The sequence below is a fragment of the Excalfactoria chinensis genome, chromosome 3, assembly GCF_039878825.1.
Source record: "Excalfactoria chinensis isolate bCotChi1 chromosome 3, bCotChi1.hap2, whole genome shotgun sequence".
Taxonomy (NCBI): Eukaryota; Metazoa; Chordata; class Aves; order Galliformes; family Phasianidae; genus Excalfactoria; species Excalfactoria chinensis.
The window spans coordinates 6142467-6164028 of NC_092827.1; the positions used below are offsets into that span (position 1 = coordinate 6142467).

Sequence of the window (21562 nt, forward strand, 5' to 3'; positions counted from 1 at the left end):
AAAGCATCAGATATTTTATACATTTGAATTAAATTACTATTAGAAAAAAATATTACTGTTATGTTTTCATTACATATTGAGCTGGATCTGTCTTCTTTTGAAGTCACCAGGAATATTAACATCAATTTAATTAACTCGAAGCAAGATTTAGCCCAGAAGGAATTTTACCATGAATAAAGGAGAAAATGAAGACTGGAGTCACAGCTTTTCCAGCAAGGCACTGAACTCCAGTCCACGGAGATACTTAGATACCTTCCTAGACAGGAAGTAGGCAAGTAGGTATATTTAAGAGCCTGCATCTCATTAGCTCTGATGCATACTGAATACAAAAAGTATTCACCATTTCCCAGGAGAAAGAGGTGAATAATGGGTACGGCAATGTGAGAAAACAGCACTGTAAAATCACAACTGTAGAAAGTGTATAGTGACCTTTGTAATGATGAGGGCTGGATTTGGTTTTCCAGCACTCATTGTGAACTATGGGAACTTAACCCAGCTCTTCAACAGCTATGTTGTACCTGCTAATGAACACACCATCAGTGGACTGCTCAGTCTTAGACTTTGTGTGGTACTTCTGAAAACCATTGAAGTAGACAGAGCCAGCAAAGGTGCCACCAGCGGGAACACCTTAGTTAAAGCAAAGCTGATCAGAGGCACAGTTACATGAGTAGGATCAGAATCTAGCTCAGTACCTGCACAGAGACTGTGACTGCTCAATGAACGACTCAGATTACTAATGGATTACTCTTGTTGCTTTCTTCAGTCTCAAAGGAAAACTAAAGTATTTCCAGGGCAGCTTTCAATTACCAGCCTTTATTTCATGCATTATATAGATCTATGCATGCCAGGGTGACAAAGGAATATTATTAAAATGTTTTACTAATTTCCAGCAAAATAGATGAATGGAATGAAGGGAACATCCCCCTCCCCGGCTCTATCTGAAATTAGACTTTGTCTTCAAATTGTCTTCAAATATGAAGTATTTGTGGGCAATGTTGGTGGTAGGTGGATGGTTGGATTAGATGATCTGAGAGGTCTTTTCCTCTCTATGATTCTAGAGTTCAGACAAAGATGCAGAATGCATATAGTTGTCTGAAACCTCTAGCTGTAGTTATTACATCTGCCAGCTGAAAACCTTCTTTGCCCAGGTGTAACGTATTCACATTAGTCAAAATCAGTGTTCCTTTGCAGCTGCAAAATCTGACCCAGTAAAATGAACATTAATCAGATGTCTGCTTTGAGAATATTTGCCCTTTAATTTAATTTAATTTTTTTATTTCACCTTTCTTCATCTTCCTGTAATTACTAGCAGAACAGAATGTAATTTCTCTTTTCTACCTTCATTTCATAGCCTCTGAGGTCTTAGATATCTGACATGTACTATCCACTGGAGATTGCAATCTTCTTTGTGCAGCTCTCGGATATATTTAAATCTTCTTTTACCCTTCAAAGGCTGGTTGAAAGAAGTGTTAGGTCATTATTTCAGGCTGCAGCTTAATGCTTGGGGTTAACAGTATATGATCCCTCTCCACTATTCACCAAAGACCTTCATTCAGTGAAGGTCAAGGTATTAGAATGCTATCTTTAAAGATACACCCGCAGTAAAGAGTTAAAAATAGACACCTACAAAAACGTCCAGTAATTGGTTAAACCTTGTTAGGCATCACATGAAGATGATAACTCCTCCCAGGAAAAGACATAGCAAAAGCAGCTTTGACATGGGTTTATACTTAGAAGAGCAGCTGCAGGCTTACGGGGAAGGAGTTCACAAGACAGGCTCTTCGACAGCTAGCAGAAAAGGAAAAAAACAAACAGCTTCATTCTGCAAAGGAAAGGAAGGAAATAAAAGGCATATATATATTTTTTTCTTCCTCATGATCTACAAATGAATTCCATGGATTCTCGTCTTTGGAACAATCACCAATAGACAGAGAGCCTAAAAATATGGAGCTGGGAAAGGCAAAACTGTTGAGAACCGGCCTCAATGCTTTATACCAAGCCATCCATCCTGTGCACGGAATTGCCTGGACAGACGGGAAGCAAGTGATACTGACTGCTTTATACTATCATAATGGAGAGCTGAAGTTTGGAGACTCGAGTGTTGTTGGTCAATTTGAACACGTGCATGGGCTTTACTGGGGCCCGTGTTGCTCTACAGAGACCCCAGCTCTGCTTGCTGTTCAGCATAAAAAGCATGTTAGCGTTTGGCGGCTGGGCCACAGCACTGCGGAGAAAAACAAACCCTTGATTTCTCAGACTTGTGAAATCGGTGAGCCGTTCCCATTGCTTTCCCAGGGCTGTGTGTGGCATCCAAAAAAGGAGGTCTTGGCTGTCCTTACAAAAAGAGATGCTTCAGTCTTGCACACTGTTCGAACGGACAATACCAGGGTTAAGGCAGATATCAAAAGCAGCGGGCTTATTCACTGTGCTTGCTGGACTAAGGACGGTAATCGCTTAGTAGTTGCTATAGGCAGTGCCCTGCATTCCTATATATGGGATGATGCTCAAAAAACTCTAAATGCCTGCTCCTTCTGCCCAGTCTTTGATGTGGGAGGCTATATCTGTGCTATAGAAGCCACCCTGGATTTCCAAATTGCTGTAGCTACTGAGCTTCCTTTAGATAATATCTGTGGTTTGAACGCGGGCATTGCATTTGACATGCCATCTGGTGCTGAAACTAGTTCTTTAACCTCGCAGTCCACTACAGCACTTGGTGATGAAGAATACTCCATGGACCTGCGAAGAAAGTCCACAGACTCCGACAGATCAGGCACTGTTGATTCAGTAGCTTCTTCTTCATCAGGTCCTTTGGATTTAACCCACATCCTTGCAAACCACCGTCGGTCTGATCCCAGTCCTCTCATTACTCTGAAACGCAAAGACTCTGCAGCAATAAATGGTCAAGATTCTTCTTACCTGATCTTGGTGACTTTTGAAAGGAAGGTAACCACCACCAGAAAAGTCAACATCCCAGGTATTCTAGTTCCTGATATAATGGCTTTTGACCTCAGAGCTCAGATAGTGGCAGTAGCCTCTAATACTTCTAACATTGTTTTGGTGTATTCTGTAACCTCTTCCTGCATGCCCCATATTCAACAAATCCAGCTGGAAAAAAATGAAAGACCAAAAGGCTTATGCTTTTTGACAGATAAACTCCTCTTGATATTAATTGGGAAGCAAAAGTTCCCTGAGCCGAATCTCATTCCATCTTCAAGTTCGGACAGGTATGTAATGCGCTTGATGATCAAAGAACTGATGCTGGAAGAAGATGCTTCAACGCTGCCAGACACTAAGCAGCATATGCTTTATAACTTTGTATCATCTGTGAACATACCCGGAAAAAGGAAGTTTTTTGAAAACCTTGCCACAGAAGACCAGCATCAGAGCAGAGACCTGTTAATACCAAGAAGTACAGTTATTCAGTCTCCCAGCGGCAGGAGAAGACTCATAGAAGAAGTGAAGAGCCCTAGTTATGAGCAGAGCTCTTCATCAAGTGTTAGTGACTTGGATGAGAAAAAGCTCCCAGGTGACCCCTCCGTTGCCTTGGAAACTTTGGATGCTGAACCTATCAATCGTTCAATGGCTCTTCTTGGTTTTGGAACAGCTACCAGGCTTTCCAGCAGACCAGCTTCTCCTAAAGTGCAGTTCAATGTGATTGAAGAAACATCAAGTTCTCCAAAAAACAACAGTTTGCCAAGTGAAAGGGGCATGAGTCACATATCTAGAAATTTAGAGAGGCTCTGTGGCAGTTTCAATGACTTACAACTGAGTCTTTCTGAAATAACAGACTTTGCTAAAAATGGGAGAAGGGTATCGTTAGCCTACCCAAGTTCACAAGAACCACCGGTCATTCATATCACTTACCAGGTAAATTTTTCATCAACTTAAAAACACTGTGATGGGGCACTGATGTTTTAAACTATCTTTATTTCTATCACTTAAAAACAAGAGGTTGCAGTTTGATCCTTGTCAACTCTTGAGAAATGTAAACCTAGTTCGGCATCGAGCTTAGTTTAAAATGGTATTATAATTTATTATTGAAACAATAACTAAGGATGATGTCAGTGACTTAGAGGATATTTCACACAGGAGGCCTGTGTCTTCTTTGCACAACTTCTAAGCAAAACAGTCTTGTATAGTTGCTGATTTTGGTGCAGCTATCAAATAAGAGAACAGGCATGCAGTTACTGATGTACAAAAAAGATTTATGTGCTTAGTGTAGAGATGAGCCTGCAAGTAGCCAAAATTAGGCATCCCCACTAGAAACCTGATCACTGCAAATCCAGAATTTGAAGGTAGCTCTAGACTCTCATGAAGGCTGAAACAAAGTAGTGAATCTCAATTCGTGGACAATTCAGATGCAGATGATACAAAGTTGTCTTATTTCTACTTGTCTCTTTACACAGCTGGACATAATCAATTTGCAAGTATTACCACTTCAAATTTTCAGGAAAAAAAATAATAAAAAAAAATCTGTCATTGTACAATTATCATTTCATTAAATGAAGATATGAATGTCAAATCACCATGTTCCTACCCCACCCTTGTTTTGGCAAAATTCCTACTGGCTCCAATAAGGATTTCAACTTGGGAACATAGACTACACAATCATTTCCTGATATTATTCTTCTTATTATTAGCAGTAATACTGACATTATACTGATAATAGTTTTGGCCTTGCTAATACTAGTTGTGTTGCTGCTAGAACTGGGGTTCCTTTCAGGGATGTTGATGCCAATTTCAAATGGATTCTTATCTATTATAAGATAAGCAGAATTATGTCAAGTGATACATTTATTTCATAGTGATGATGCCAAAGTTCCCGTTTCTTAAACAGATTTGACTCACAGCTATACAGCCTCCTTTCACTTGGAGGGGTAATACAGACATCTAAATATCCTTCCTTAAGCACTCATTAAGGGAATTGTGACTCCATTCGAAAATATTCATCAGTTCTTATCAATTGTTCACTTGGCATTTTAGCAGATTCTAGTAAGCTAAGTAGACTGGATGAAAGCAAAGCTTTTGATCTGAGTTAGTATTGTAACTTTGGTATATTATATGAATTCTGGTGAAAAAAAGCAAGATGCCTTTTGAAAATAATTTAGGATTTTGTTTGCCAAGATGCGCGCTCTTCTGTTCTCCAGCATGTTCAAATTAATTCAGTTTTCTTAATATAAATCAACCTTATTCATTTTACAAGCAGCTCTGTCACTTGGATTCGATAGGATTAACCTCTCCCAAGAGAAGTTCTGGTTGTGACACCTAACATTAATCCAAGATCTGAAGTCACTGTGCACGTGTTGACTTGCACACGCAGTGAGAAATAATTTTCCGGTTTTTCTCTTTGGGAATGAGACAAAGATAATAAAACCAGTGGGCCTAAGATACTGCCAGACTAACTGCATTGAGAAAAGCAGACTTATTTATCTAAGCAGGTTAGTTTCGCATTGAGCCAGAAGAAAGTCCCTCTAGTACTACATAATAATGACTCAGAAAAAGTGCCACTTCACAGCTTTCCAAAACACATAGCTTTTCTGTTGGAGCCTCACTTTTAATGCTTTGCATAGCTCTGCTCCTCTTCTGAAATCTAACAGGATCACAGAATGATGCCAAAAGATAATGAAAAATAGACTGATGGCAGAAAGGTCTCCAGACAGAGAAGGAAATATTTGCTTCGTAGGCAGCTAATATATATATATATATTTTCAGAAAATAGTTGTTTTGATTAGTTTGGATTGAGACATTTGAACCTTGATTCTCCTCCAGGAGTTGATTAGCGCTCCGGGAGCTCAGAGAGCAGCTGGGCTGTGGGTTCCAGCCAGGAGCTGTTCACAGTGCAGAGTCAGGAAATAGCTTTATTGCCTTATGATATAAATATCAGGCAGTGGAAAACATTCTAAACTTCAGGAACACTGCAGTCTAGTCAATAATATGGCCATTATCTGTCAACTTTTTGTGCCAAGTCTGCGTCTTCTTAAGTGTTTGCATAATCCCCAGCACAGCAGAGGCCCAATCTTGACTAAGAAATCTTTTGTACTATAAGGTATAATGATCAGTACTACATAACCACATTTACACATTACAAACATAAAAGTTTAAAACAATATAGAAAAAAAAAAACAACCCAAAAAGCAGCAATAACGAACAGTCAGTTATGAACACTACTGTGCAGAAGCAGTATTGACACACAGAAAGATTCCAGTTCTGCTTAGAAAAACCCTAGCATAAAACAGGATGTGTGTTAATTAATAATGCATAATGTTGGCTTACTAAATAGTCTTCACAACCTTCATTTATCCTGTTAATGCTAGCCTGCACATAACTTCTCTGAAGTCATGTCCGTGCAGTACCACCAGAATTTATATGCTTTGTAGCCTATGGCCATAAAAGAAAAACATGATCGCTCACACTTCGGAAATGTCACTGCACTATCACTTGTGTAATAGCATCCAGCCACCAGAGGTGATTTGATCATTCAACCCTGAAAAGCAAATATTATTGCTCTTTCATCACATACAGACTTGTGATTCAGGCTAGCGTGGGAGGGCAGACAGACAGATGCAATAAGAAGATATTATTTAACAAGAAAAAAAAGAAGAGAGAGAATTTATTTCTGTTTCATTTTGGGGGAAAAAAAAAAAAAAAAAAAAAAAAAGATACTTTTCTTATCCATTTTCTCATCCATCTCCCAGAAAAGAAACAGCTGCAGAATATTTAAACTAGCCTCATTCAAAAGCTAATTACAGTGGAAATAAAGCCAATCTGGATTTGAAAATGATGGCATTTAGGCAAATCTCTCCAGAAGGAATAAGATTCTTTTTCATCTAAGGAGTATCGTAAAACTCCTACATTTTGCTCACAAGCAGTATTATGTCTGTATGATCTGTACTGCTAAAAGCATATATTTGATGATTAAACTGGAAATAGATTTCTTTGCAGCAAGTAGTCACCAGGATTTCCCTTTCTTAACCTTGGCCAACAATTGTATACACAATTTGTCCTTTTATAATGTCCTTCTATGATTCATTACAGGAAATTTTATTAACAAGGTCAGCTATGAAATAAACAATTTTTATGCAGAGCTGGGAGATGAATAGAAGGGGTCCAAACACACCACACTATTTTTTTATATATACAAATATATGGAGTAGAGATAAAGGAGAAAGACTGCATAACAGTGACAGTGAAGTGAGCCAAAGACATAAAGAGAAACCAGACTTCAGTGATCAGTTGTAAGAAGAGCATGAACCTCATGAAAACCAAAGGGCAATTTTGACTCGACTTGAGCAATAGAAAGTCATGAAAATGATGGAAAAGGAAGGTGGTCTGACTGCTCCCCAGAGTGAGAACTGGGCATCTCGAAGTTTAGAACAGAGAGATTTAGGATGATCATAAAAAACCTGCAGTAGTCAAGCCGAGGTGTGATCAATGCACCGAAAACATTTTGAGCAAAGGTTGAAGAATCTGTTAAGAACAAATTCTGATGACACTGCTGAGAAAGTGATCAATAGCAGACAAGCAGGGTCTGCACAGGAGATGTGACATCTCTTATTAGGCCAGATCATTGGGACTAGAGGGAATGGTTTCAAGCTACGGCAGGGGAGATTCAGGCTGGACATTAGGAAGTATTACTTCTCAGAAAGGGTGGTGAAGCACTGGAATGGACTGTCCAGGGAGGTGGTGGAGTCACCGACCCTGGGGGTGTTCAAGGAACGAGTGGATGTTGTGTTGAGGGACATGGTTTAGTGGGAGCTATTGGTAATAGGTGAACAGTTGGACTGGATGATCTTTTAGGTCTTTTCCAACCTTGGTGATTCTATGATTCTATGATCATTTGGTTGACAGAAACATAGATACAAAAGATAAAGGAATATGTAATGTCAAAAATGCAGCCTAGTTTTTGTACCGAAAGAAAGTTAAGATTCAGGTTTTTTCTTTTTTTAAAAAGACAGTACTGGAAGATCACAGAAGCACATGTATGAGGGAATAAGGTGTATCTTAGATAATGAGATGGCCAACATATTAATTGTAGAATTATCAACAGGGGCCCAAGAGCAGAGAAGTCCTAGCACTGTATCATTGGAAGAGCTGAACTCCTTCTGTGTGCTATAAATGCAAACTGTACTGCGATTTAAGCACCCCTGAGCACCTCAAATCTCTTCTAACTTAAACATTTGACAGGCTTATACTTCTCTCACAGGTTAATTAGGGTTGCAGTTGGAATTTCCCACTTAAGGGCTTGTGGGGATACTGAGAACTCTACCAAAATAAAATCAGGATCCACCAGAAGTAGAACTCATGACAGGAAAGGGAAGCAGTCCAGGCTGCCAAACTTCATGGGTGGTATCTATAGCAATGCTGCACATAGCTTTCAGACAGACAGTACCTTGAATATCAGAAATCACAATTCTTATTCCTCTTCAGTGCTCTTCCTCAGCCATTCAATGATCTTCCATTGTCTTCTTGGTCAGATTCCTCATGTCTACATGATTTGACAGTTGTCTTGCATCCCACACAATGAGTGCGGGGGCAAAGCAAGAGCGAGCTGACTAAGAGTCATTAAGGCATCACAACTGAAATTTCAATGAGACACAAACCAAAGAGCTGAAATCAAGGGTGTAAGAAAAAGAAAACAGAGTTCTAGACAACTACAGCCCTTCTTCATCTAACAGTGCATAAATAGGACTGACAAACGTGATGTTTTTCCTTTATGAAATAAAAGATTATTAACACAAAAGATATGAAGAATATTTAAAATATCTGTGGTTCAACACAGCACTCATAATTGTGCCATAGGGAAAATTATTGGTTTGATAGCAGAGAATTGGGATTAATAGGAGAAGTGTAAGATGGTTACCTGCTTTAGCCAGGGGATTGGACTCTGACCTCACAAGGTCTCATCCAACCCCTGTGATTCTGTGATTCTATGGTTGAAAATTGGCTGGAATGATGACTGTAGTAATATAAAAGAAAATGGAACCGATTTACTTGTGGATTTGCCTATGATTGACCTTCAGGCTAATCTAAAAGTTTCATAGAATCATAGAATCATGGAATGGCCCGGGTTGAATAGAACCACAGCGATCATCTACTTTCAACCCCCTGCTATGTGCAGGGTCACCAACCGCTCTTGAGATAAGCTATTAAAATCCCTTTATGGCCTAATGTCGGTAGTATTTTCAATAGAGGATTGAGATATCACACCTGTAATTTGATGACCTTAACATCTAGAATAATAAAAATGGATTGAAATGAACTAGTTTGAAGAGCATAGTGGAAATACTGGTATTAAGAGCAAAAATTACTGTTGTAAACTGGATACTCACAGGCTGGAAGCTGAAAAAGAGAAAGGCTTGCATGTGTTAAGTGAATACAAGACAAGTATCAATCAGGAAGATGATAAGTTTATGAAAAGAATAAAGGCAGTTTTTTGATATATTGGGGAGGTACATACAAAAAGAAATGCAGTGTGAGGCTTCATCTGGAGTGCAGTTTCCATTTCTAGACATCCATGTAAGAGAAAAACACATTCAAACTGCGTGCAGTTACTAACCCAATATTAGTACAAAACATTTTTGGTTGGTAATGTATCATGAAGTATATCACAGTTTTGTCAGTCATTGAATTTAAGTTCACAAAGATGATCTTTGCATCCAGGTAACCGTAGGCTATAAGAAAACAAAAGGTACCTAGAGAGAAGACCCCAGAAGCCGAACCAGCTGGCTGCTCAGCAGGATGCAAAAACACTATAAAAGAAGGTTATTTATTGTGCAGTCATACAGTGTGCATCACCTAATCCAGGAACTTTTTTGGTTTGGTTTTTTTTTCTTGCCTTAGCAAATTATTTTTCGCATATATATTTGTATTCCAAAACAAGAATTCTGAAAGACAGATTGGCAACGCTGTGACCAGCTGGCTGCTGCCCAGAAGATCCTTTGTAGGCTATAAAAAATGATCGAGGGGCAGGTTGACACAGATGAAGGAAAACAATTGTTGAATTGATGGTTGGTTTCTGTTGGATTTTTTGTTGAGGGATGGTTGGACCTGAGAGACTACAGGAATTTGGCTACAGAAACTTTATCTGAAAGTATCCGCTCAAGTATGTGGAAATATATTTGTTTATTCTGTGGTTAATGTGTGCTAAGTACACCAATAAACTTTGGTTTAGAGTGAGACAACCAACAGTAAGGGCTTTTCATGTGAAATTTGCAAGTCCTCTGGCTTCTGCTGGAGACTAATAGCAGCACTGCAAAACAGATACATATTTTAGGAAGTGGATGATTGAATTTAGATTTGACTAGAAAATTGTTGTTGGGTTAAGGCATGAAAATGGCAGGTACTAAAGTGAGATTTCATTTGTGCTTCTAACTTTGTCACAAATTACCTGCATGACCTTGAGTAAATCTCTTAATCTTCTGGTGTAATGGTTTGATCGTCTATAAGAAGAGAATAAAAGCAGTTACCCAGCTCTCAAGAAAACACACGTGTGTCAACGTATTCTTCAAGGAGAAATGTTACCATCACTTAAAGCAAACATTAAACAGAAGAAACTAACAAACAAGAAGAGGGAAAAAGAAGAAATCTTGAGCTGAGAGAATTTGTCAGCAGACAAAAATAACACGTAAATGTGATCAAGTTTAATGTGATGAGCAGGAGTGTTTCACAAAGAAAGAAAAGCCGATATGAAGGCCCAGAAGTGATGAAAGACAAGCACCTCTGAAATGCGAGCTCTGATGTCTGTACTTGAAAAACTGTAAAACCATAGGAAAGGATAAAAAAGAGATACCGTGTATTTTGTATGTGCAAAAATGTCTTCCAGTTCTAAAGGCCATTAAAATAACTTGCATGGTTAGGTAGAAATCATACTAGAACAAAGTCATCCAAGTCTATTCAACTGCTTTCAAGTCAGTGGAGGCACAGCTAGATCATTTTCTGATTATTTTTGAGCTGATGCATGTGTAATGAAAAATACCACTTGGGTACCTGTCTCACTTGAAGCCCACCTCTTTTCATAATTCATTAACTGAGGTACAAGTCTGAATAAACTCTAGTATTTCATCCTGAGATTAGGAAAATGAAGTAGTTATAGATATACTGATCTACTATATGCAGCGATGTACCACTGAAATACCTGAACAGGCAAATAGCATCTTTGGAGTGCAAATGCAATGCATGTGCTCGTGCTGAAAATTCTGTCCACTGAATTTTAACTGTACCTGGGTTCAACAGAATATAATTTGGAGAGACATAAAAATGACAATGAAGTTCTGTTTTATTGGTGGACAGAGAAAAGATCCAAATGGAACTGGCAGAACAAAAGTAGAGCAAGATAATTTAGAAGCAAATGGCTGACTCAAATATTTTTATAGTGGCGTTAAGTCACCGGAGAAGTTTTAATGTTAAGACTGACTTTCAAAAGACAGCAGGAAATTGTAAATGCAAATATATATTCATTCCGTATTCATATTAACTCAGCTATTCTGTGGTCCCCGCACTTTGCAGTAATCTGAATGACAGAACATAATGGTTCAAGACCAGATAAACATCACAAATGCCACCTCAACTATGCCACCCTTCTGTTTAAAGAGTATTTTCTAGTGAATGTTAGAGCAACTTCCAGGGAAGTAAATCCATATATTATCTATAAAAATAAAATAAAAAAAAAAAAAGAAAAAAAAGCTGTAGTTTCCAAGCTACCTTGTTGTGACAGCTTTTCAAAGAGATTGTCTCTATGAAATTCTCTCTGTGCCAGAAATGGGGGATTTTACTGGGGTGGAATAGCTGAAAGATGATTATCATAAACACCCACACATAGCACTGATACTGAGCAAAGCACTCGCTTTGGCAATGTAAAATCGAAGTGACTTTCTCCCAGTTATGATATATTCCTTTTCACTGAATTGACCATTAGGGCAGAAGGGCCCAATGGACACAAGTAGACATGGCCTAATACACTGCATATCACAGACCACGCAGTTTTGAATTGTGTTAGCACAAAAAGTGAGGAGGCAAACGCCTCTTCACACGGGATTGTGCCATTGATAAACTGTAGCAATGACAGAGGAAAAAAAGGCAAATATATTAAAGAACTGAAAGGGCTGTGAGGAGAGGAATGGTTAGAAGAACTCTGGTAAAATATCTAAGCCTTTAACAAGATGTTTTCTTTTACATATCTGCGTTTGAAGAAAAATTTTTCAAGTGGAGCAGTTACTGAAGAAACAAAGGATGTTCTCCTCTGTGATGGCAAGATCCATTTGAATTTAGTCCAGCAGCTGTTTGACCTGACCGTTATTGAAATGAAATATGGTAAGTTCTTTCTATTTCTAGTATCTGGTTTTGACTGAGATTTTTAGAGTAAATGAGGCAGTTGTGGTAATTATCCCATACTGTAGCAAGTGGTGATAGCTAAATTCACTTAAATGCTAATTGCAGAACTACCTATTACCAGAGTGATATGTTGGATGCTTCTGCAGAGGAAGGCTGAGAAAATAATCAGTCTGCTGCGATATATGGAAATAGCAATTCTTCCTTACGAGACCTTTTGGTATTCTGCTTTTTCTATCTTCACAACATGTCCCACACCTGACAATATGGAAGAGGCTGGAGGAAAATTAACTCTCAGGACGTGACAGACATGTATATCATGTAGCATTTGGGATTATTTTAATCTAAGACAAACGGTAAAGCTCAGTGTTGTAATTTTCCCATCACATGTTTACCACCACCACTGATCAACTTTTAAATGCAGACACCACTAGGGAAAACCTATCCCCACACTGGTTGCTGAATGACCTTGTCCCTGTCTGTTCATGCATGTATACAATATACAGCAATATACAGATTATTTTTCTTAGCCACTTCTCCATAATACTTCTAATGGCTTTTCTCATCTCAGCCTAGATAGTATAAAGCATTGGCTGTAATTGTGATCTGCTTGCATTGTTTCCACATGGAGAGATCCACAAATAGCTCATTGTCTTTGACCCTTAGCCCCTGACAGGCTGACACACATAGGCTTAATCACTATATCCCATCTCACGAGAACTGAATTTGACTCTTGGTGAAAGCAAAATGAAAAGGACAGTAATAATACACTGCAATTTTCCAAATGATGACAGTTATCAGTAATGACTGGTGTGTAATAGGCTAATTGATGGGAAGACTACACATAGACTACAGATCAAGGAAGTGCCTTTAGCCAAGGCTTACTGGGATATTTCAGTTTTTCCCTGACTTTCTGAGAGTTGCTCCAGAATATAAAGATATGCAACTTCTCTATTTTTGTCGGCAGTCTCTCTTGTCTGTACAGTGCAGTGAAGGCTGATAAAAAAAGGAGCCATGTCCAGGCTGGATGTGGCCCTGGGCAACCTGATGTGGTGGTTAGTGACCCTGCACATAGCAGGGGGGTTGAAACCAGATGTTCACTGTGGTCCTTTTCAACCCGGGCCATTCCATGATGCTATGATAAAAAACCTTCACTTGCTGCAGATTTTCAGTATGAAAATGAAACATTATGTGATGGAGAATGTCTATTTTCAGCTCTATGGGATGACTGAATATTAAGTTAGTAGAACTCACCTCTACAATCTCCTGCGTTGTATTTCAGACCCCTTGGTGTTTCAGAAATCAAATCTGTTGACAGCAGAAAGAAAGAATGAATCAAGAATCACTCTGAAACTCACCATAATCCTGAGGCACTATCAGGTTCTGGGCAGAGGTTGTTATGTATCTCTTCATTCACTTATGACCAGTAGAGGTTTAAATTCCTAAACCCTTCCTTTGCCACTAGGCTTGAATATCACATTTGGTGTTTAAAAATGTCACTCCCATCCTTTAACGATTTACAATTAAAAGGGATGTAATCAAGAGTGTGCTTATACTGCAGAGACAGTCCTGCATTTTTTAAACTATGAATATACTCTTCAACATGAACATATTGAAATAAAGAAGCTGATAACTGCAGACCAAATTCATACCCACAGCAAAGCCATTAAGATCATAACAGTTATAAGAGCAGTGAACTTGGCCTCATCATGTGGATGTTAAGTCCAGGAACTATAATAACATTACCTGTACTAAATATAACCTGCCATATAGATCCCTGGCATTAGCACATGGGAGTTACTATTTTCTGAAGGTTATCATGGTAAGAACTTTGCATAACAGAAGGAAAATGCATTCAGCACAAGATTTACCTACCTTCAATATGTTTATTATGTGGGTTATGCTTCAAAGCAAGCATTACCAATGACACAGAGAAGTTCAACTGTTTCAACAGGAGAAAACAAAAAGTCCTAAAAGTATGACGAAAAGAATATGCTTTATCAACTTGACCACCAATGTAACTACCAGTTTGGATGGCAGAATTTCCACTCCTAGTCCCACTGTTTTCAGAATCTGAAGACAGTCCAGAATAAGAAAGTATTAAGAGCAGAAGATTAAAGATTCGTGGTTTGGAATGACAATCTTCTTATGATGTAACAGGTGACATGACAGCGTGGAATAGTGCAGCAGCCTGAAAAGGTGCTCTGTTAATGGTATAAGGAAGAGAGATTTGCTTAGTCCAGTAACATGGTTCATTATGAATGACAAAAATGAAGCCTATATCCCCCGCATTCTCCTATTCCACATCCTTTTTAAGAACAGTTTTATGTCCCCAAAGTAAAAATCTGAACAACTGTAACAAGACTTTCTTTACCTCCAATCCCAGCTAATGCCAGCACCCAGAGATGACAGGATCATACTCCCTAAGAACAGTGTGTGACATGAAGGCTCCCGCAGTGCTTACCAGCTGCTACAGTTTGTTTTCATTCTTTTTCCTTTCCACAAAGTGTCAAAACTGAACAAAAGAGAGAATTTGCAGTAACAGCTGCAATATCCACTCCAACAGGAAACGGATGAATCACTAGAGAAAAATATAGTTCATAACGCTTCTGTTTCAAACCTGCGTTCAAAGGAAGGTAAAATCAAAGGGTTAAGATTAATTTCTGTTTCTCTGCAATACAGAAAGTAAACCTGAATGATTTTGATGTCTTTTTCATGTAATCTTGTCTCTTTTTTTTTCAGGGGAAAAAAAGCAACAAAACAACAACATTAAAAATATCATTTAAATTTGTTCATTCTATTATCTATGAAAAGTTCTGATTAATAATTAAAAGGCAAAAAAAACCGTGATAGTATCAATTCTGTAAATCGTTGAGATGTAACTTCCTTCCATTTGCTATATGAATTTGTAAGCATACTGCACAACCTTGGCTTAGTGCAGAAGAAAACCCCTATTTCCCTCTGGAATCAATAAAGTACAAACAATTTCTTTACCATCTCCTAGAAGGAGTCCAGTGGAGGGAGACAAAGATGATAGAGGGCCTGGAGTATCTCCTGTATGAGGAAAGGCTGGGAGACCTGGATCTGAAGGGAAGGTTGAAAGGGGATCTGATCAATGCTCATAAATACCTAAAGTGTGGGAGACGACTGGATGAGGCCAGGCTCTTTTCAGTGGTGTGTAGCTAAAGAATTCCAATCCCAGCAGATCTGTGATTCATTGTTTGGATACAGCAGATGAGCAAATGGGAGAAGCAGAGGTGGATCAAAGTTGGCATGGAAAGGTTGTCTGGAGTGTCAGAAAAATGGAGATACTCATTGTTTATCAAAACTGGCAAAGATATGTGTGTTTTTTCCACTTAAGTTCCATAAGGGACAAAATGCCTCAAAACTTTGAAGAGCTTCATTTTGCCTCCCCTTGTATTTACACAAAGGTGTGTTTAGCACAGACTGCCAGGCCTTAATGCCGTTAGGTAATGAGGCTTAGTGCAAAAGGAAGCCTGCTCTGCTCATGTGCCAGATGACTGTTTTAAAACATCTCTGTACCCTTTATATAACCAGAGCAGTACACTCATTTTCCTTTTTTTTTTTTGCTTAATTTTTGTAGGTTCTTCTTGGATCGTGCTCACTGCAGACAAGGATGGCTTTGTGCCATTAATATTCAAAGCAAAACAGGACGTAATCATAAGGGATGGAACTGACAGTTCCGAAGTCTGCGGTCGTCACTCCTACAACAAGGGCAGTTTAATGCAGCCACCGAGCAGAGTGACATAAGTGCTCACCAAAGAACACCAATGATCGTGGGTTTTGTTTTTAACTCAAGCAATGCAGAGATGTTCTGTGGTATCAGACAGTGAATGATTAGAAAGTTGTCTTCACTACTTTCAATACACTTGGACAAAATCTGCGGCACAGTCACACAGTAGCTGAGTCCTAGGGTTGTCTGCACCCTTATGATTTCTTCAGAATGATCAGACCTAGAATGGAGTTTGCCACTGTTATTAATTGTTATTAACAACGTTTTGTTATTAATGACTGCTGGCAGACTGGAGCAGTGACAAGCTTCTAATTGTGGTCAGGATGTTCTGGGAGAAACAACAGTATGCTTAAAAATCATGCAGTAAAAAACAGCCAAACCAATACAGCCTACATAAAAGCTGGAGCGAGTGCTACTAAAACGAGCATTTATGCAAAGGAAAACTGCATAAAGAGGAGGGAAAGCACTTCTTGGCTCTATATGGAGTTCCTATGGGTCCCATGGAAACCTGCAACACTTTCAGAAATGCATGATTCTAACATGAAAATGTTCAGCTACAAATACGGCTGCGTCACTGTCTCCTGTCACTGTCTCACACCGCGTGGAGATTTATACGTGCACACCGAAGAGAAAGTAAAAAAAACACAACTTGATGGGTAAATTAAAGATCAAAGACGTTGAGTGTAAATGTCATTTGGTTAAATTCAGATGTCTGTGCTGAACTTTCCATCCAGGCACCTGTATGAACAGACAAATAAAGGAAAGCACTCCTATAGCAGATTATTTGTGTCCTACCATAGCTTCTAATGCTGGTCATGGTGAGCCATCCCTATTAAATACGTAATTAAGTGCCTATTCCCTTCTACTGGCTGCAAAGCAAGCTGGTGTGACTGCTGTGAATACAGGCATTCACATTTATTCAGATGAACCTCACTCTGAGAAGTTTCCATTCACTGACATAAGTAATATGTCCTTCTCATGCAAATGTCTTCCCAGAGACTAAGAGACCATCATTCTAACGAGCCTGCAAGCTCAGGTGTGTGATGTAGCTGGGTGTATTTGTACTACCAGCTTTCTCACTGATGTCATGTATTTTGAAAAAGCACGGTGTATTTGAACAACATCCTTGTGTCTCACAGCAGAATCTAGTGTTTAAAATACAAACTTCAATTGACTAGAAATGATGGAAGGATACATTTAGGCTAAACTAAGGGAAGAACTGAAGGAAATTTTATAGACAAGTATTGCTTTCTAAAGGGAATGGTGATAGTCCCACTTAATATGAGGCTACTGAAACACAAAAGATGTGTTATATGGATCAGATCTGCACTATGAACATACGCAATTGAACAATTGACTGAGCCTCCCATGTTGGTTATACACCAATACACTTCCACCTGTACTCCATAGTTTCTTTGAGTTCATGATATGCATTATTCCGAAGGATTCCTTGCTGTTGGAGGAATACTCACGTTCCCCCTTTTGTCATCTTCATGCCTTAGTGCCACAAGAGCAACCAAAGGGGGAAATCTTAACTATTAAGATCAGGAAGTATGTGCATCAAAGCTGCCTCAGAACAATTATCACTAAACATTTCAATGTCAGCCTGCCACACTACCCTTCTAATTGTTTATGTACTACTTCTCTACTAAATGGTCTGAATGTTGAGAACGGGAATGAAAAGAGCTTCTGTGCCAGAATGGCTGTCAGAGTTTGGTTTGGTTCAACGGGGATAAAAGGAGGCCAACAATCTTTCAGGTGACAGAACAATTGGTTTCAGGGCACAGCTGACTGTTACATTCCAAAACTCACTTCTGTGATGTTGAACAAACTTTGTTTCTTTGTTGTACTTTGGGGACACTGTTTTCCCTTGCTGTATGATTCATGGACCAACAGAGGAACTAGTCTGTCTGAAGGCACTATTGTTACTCAGCACAATTAGTCCAGTCACAAATGGGGACCCCGGGTCTCATTTGAGGGCGTTTCGAATTACACAGGCTGGCTTAGGAAAAGTGCTCTTGACAATCAAATAAAAATCAATAGTATTAAAAACCAGCAAAACCTTCCACGCTTCTGAACACGCATCATGCGCATCTAACTCAATGTGAAAATGTTTAAATCATATGCGTGCAATTACAACCAAATGACTCCTAAGCGAAGAAATACTTGTTTACAGGTAGTGATTTAGGGCTCCGGCACAGAAGTGTTTTATACAGTGTCTATCACAGGGCTGTAATAAAAGCGCTAAAGGAAGTGCAGAAGGGATTCATGCAAAGCAGAGGATAAATGTTCAGCTTCGGTTTGGATGGAGAACAGATGGAGAATCAGTGAAGTAGAGAGATAGAAAGCTGTTCTATTAAGCACAAGCCGTACAGAAGATTTTTGCACAAATAATGTAAAAGGCGTGTGGAAGTGCTCGGCTGTGCAGACCGTAGGCTGCGAAAAGGAGAAAAGCACAGATTGGGAAGCATTCACCTTCCTCCAGCAAGGCTCTTTTATATCCAGTGGCTGAAACAGAAAAAAAGAGTTGTTTGGGTCACTTCTGTGTTGTGAAGGGGATAAACCCCTCTTTCAGGCTCCTTCTGTCATCAGCAGGAAGCTCGGGCTCCTCTAGGAGAGCAATGGGAATGCTGACTCCTGCCTAGAGTCAACCTGTGGGAAGTCTCTGTCATCATTTAAACAAAGGAAAGCTAAGGAACCTTGGGGCTTAAATTAGAAGCCAAAGCTTAACAGTATGCCATACTGGTGGCACTCAGAGCACTTCGTGGTATACCAGCTCCTCTTTCCCTTGTGGGGAATAAACAGCATAGCAGAAAATTTGAAGTTCCATTTAAATTCCTCTGCACCTTTATCAAGCACATTTATATACATTTACATACATATACATTTATATTCATTCTCTCCATCCTGGAGAGAGCTGAACAGATGGCCACAGAGATGACTGGAGACCTGGAGCATCTCCTTATGAGGAAAGGCTGAGAGCCCTGGGACCGTTCAGCCTGGAGAAAAGAAGGCTGAAGATCTGATCAATGCTTACAAAAAGCTGAAGGGCAGAAGTCAAGCAGATGGGACCAGGCTCTGTTCGTGGTGCCCAGCAACAGGACAAGAGGCAATGGGCACAAACTGGAACACAGGGAGTTCCACACAAACATGAGGAAGAACTTCTTTATGGTAAGGGTGACAGAGAACAGGAACAGGCTTCCAGAGAGTCTGTGAAATCTCCCTTCTCAGGAGAAATTCAAGACCCACCTGGGTGCCTTCCTGTGTAACTTGCTGTTGGGAACCTGCTTTAGCAGTGGGTTAGACTAGATGACTAGATGATATTACTAAAGACCTGGGTACCCTTGAATAAAGCTCCAGACTTGGTCTTCTTAGAGGTCTTTTCCAACTGTAGTGATTCTCTAAGATGTAACACAATAAACAGTTTATCTAATTTGTTCTTAAAAACCCCCACCATACAGTACTGGATTGCTAAGCTGAAACAGTTCAGTCCTTCAGGCTCATGTGACCTAACTTTAAAGCATGTGAAGTCAGGCACAGGTGAATCTCAGAGGTTATTCAGTATCTCATTTGAAGTTATGAACTTATTTCCTATTGTCCCACGCAGCAGAAATGAGCTTATGTATTAGCATTATCTATGTTTATATATGTTAATTACTGGATACTGTTGCTTCAGCTTTCTGCCAGATTGAGGCAGTTTCACCATCTCTGTATTAAATGCACATTGTGGAGGCTCAGCAGGTCCCTGCTGGTGCTGTTATCTAGCAGGGGGGGCTGCCTACCCTGCTAATGGCATTTGGGTGCCTCTCAGCTGCGTCCAAAGTGCTTGCTGCAGCTCAGCCTTGGTCTGCATCAAGCCAGTGCTGGCCTTGAACTTTAAATTCCATCTCACTCTGTCGCTGTTTTAATCCCCCCAAACTTTCACCAATCCTCCTTATTCTTCTAAAGGCTGGAGCCACATGGAACTCCTTGCAAGTCCTTTCACTATGGAGCAGAAACATTCAGTTTTGCCTGCATTCAGAAACACAGTGAGCCCTTCTGGTTTCATGCAGCCAAGCAAACAGCCCAAGTTACTCACATATACTCCCTGCACACAATGATCCCGTTCACACATCCCACTATGATGTCTGCCTTCTTGTAACAGCATGATATTCAACCAGGTCTTGGTCATTTTCTGCAAAATTACTCATCTTTTATTATCTTTATTACTAATAGCTTCCCAAATGGAAGAAGAAACCAAAACATCTTCTTACCGTAATAGCAGAAAGCAATTAAAACGTGTGTACATTTTAATTACTGATCTTAGGCTTTTACCACATCTGGTTTAAGGCTCTAAATTACACAGCGGTGTCTCACCGAGCTTTCCCATTAAGAAATAATGATGAGATCTTCTTGCTCATTCAAGTAATGCCCATCGCCTGGATTAAGCAGATCTCATAAAATATAGTTACGAAGTTAATAGCAAGTATTTTCAAATTATTCTTTTTCCCTTACAATATTATGTTCCTCGCGTGAGCAAATAATAAAAGCAGAGGTAGACTCCATGGTGAACATAAATAATACTACAGCATGGCTCCTTATTGCATCCACTTCATTTTCTTTCCCTGCCATTCTTCATACTTACAGCTGTGTAAATAGCCATGACCAGCAGCCACTGGCCAAGCAGCCCACAGTCACTTTCATGCTGTTCTACAATACCAACAGCCATGCTGTGGTTACACACCCTATCGGGCATGGAAATAACCATCTAGATGTAATAGTAACTACCTACGTACCATCCGGGCACTCTGATAAGCTGAGACAATTCTGCTGCAATCAAAACTGGCTGTAATCAAGATATTACACAACTGGCTGTATTTGACAGACTTACCAGTGACTACGTGTGTCTGTAATGTCTTTGGCTTGTTTGTAGAACAAGGGAAAGAGAAAATTCACACGACTAAAATAACAGCCTTTAAGAATACTTGGCTATTCTGGGCACAGACAGGGAGCCAGGAGCTGGATTCAATGATCCTTATGGGTCCCAATTGGGATATTCTATGATTCTATTCATGTGAAAATATCTTCTAAGGCGTTTTTCAGTGCGGTCTTTCCTCCTGACACCTGATACGTTCAAACAGATAGAGAAAAAAAGGTGAAATCAGGACTTTTATAGGGGTATAACGGCACTGAAGAATTCATCTCCTCTGCAGCAATCTGTCTGGTATAGCCCTCTGCTGGCCCAGCTCTGCCTTAAGCATGGCAGAACCAACCTCCCACCACAGGAAGGACTACCAGCCTCCCCCTTTAATAGCAGCCCAGGCTGCTCAGGACCCCATCCAAGCTGGCCTTGAACACCTCCATGGACAGATGGGGCATCCACAGCCTCTCTGGGCAGCTGTTCTAAAACGTACTAAAACTTCGAAGTAACAGTCTCAAACCTGAGGTTTTGATTTAGTTTATTCATTATTTTGCTGCTGCGCTTCACAGCACGGAGGACCT

At 39.7% G+C, this 21562-nt stretch overlaps 1 protein-coding gene across 1 annotated transcript; it reads left to right on the forward strand.

The window, feature by feature from the left end:
• Positions 1–1944: 1944 nt before the first annotated feature.
• On the forward strand, positions 1945–16860 carry LOC140249842 (WD repeat and coiled-coil-containing protein-like). Its single transcript, XM_072332043.1, has 3 exons — positions 1945–3867; positions 12189–12309; positions 15932–16860. Exons 1-3 carry the CDS (start codon positions 1945–1947, stop codon positions 16096–16098), a joined length of 2211 nt encoding a protein of 736 aa, XP_072188144.1. The 3' UTR covers positions 16099–16860.
• The last annotated feature ends 4702 nt before the right edge of the window (positions 16861–21562 follow it).

Bases quoted from the DNA above. Each gene is read 5' to 3' on its own strand.
- LOC140249842 (XM_072332043.1), top strand. From the start codon at position 1,945: ATGGAGCTGGGAAAGGCAAAACTGTTGAGAACCGGCCTCAATGCTTTA. The intron at 3,868-12,188 runs GTAAATTTTTCA...CTGCGTTTGAAG, and splicing joins TCATTCATATCACTTACCAG to AAAAATTTTTCAAGTGGAGC. The intron at 12,310-15,931 runs GTAAGTTCTTTC...TAATTTTTGTAG, and splicing joins CGTTATTGAAATGAAATATG to GTTCTTCTTGGATCGTGCTC.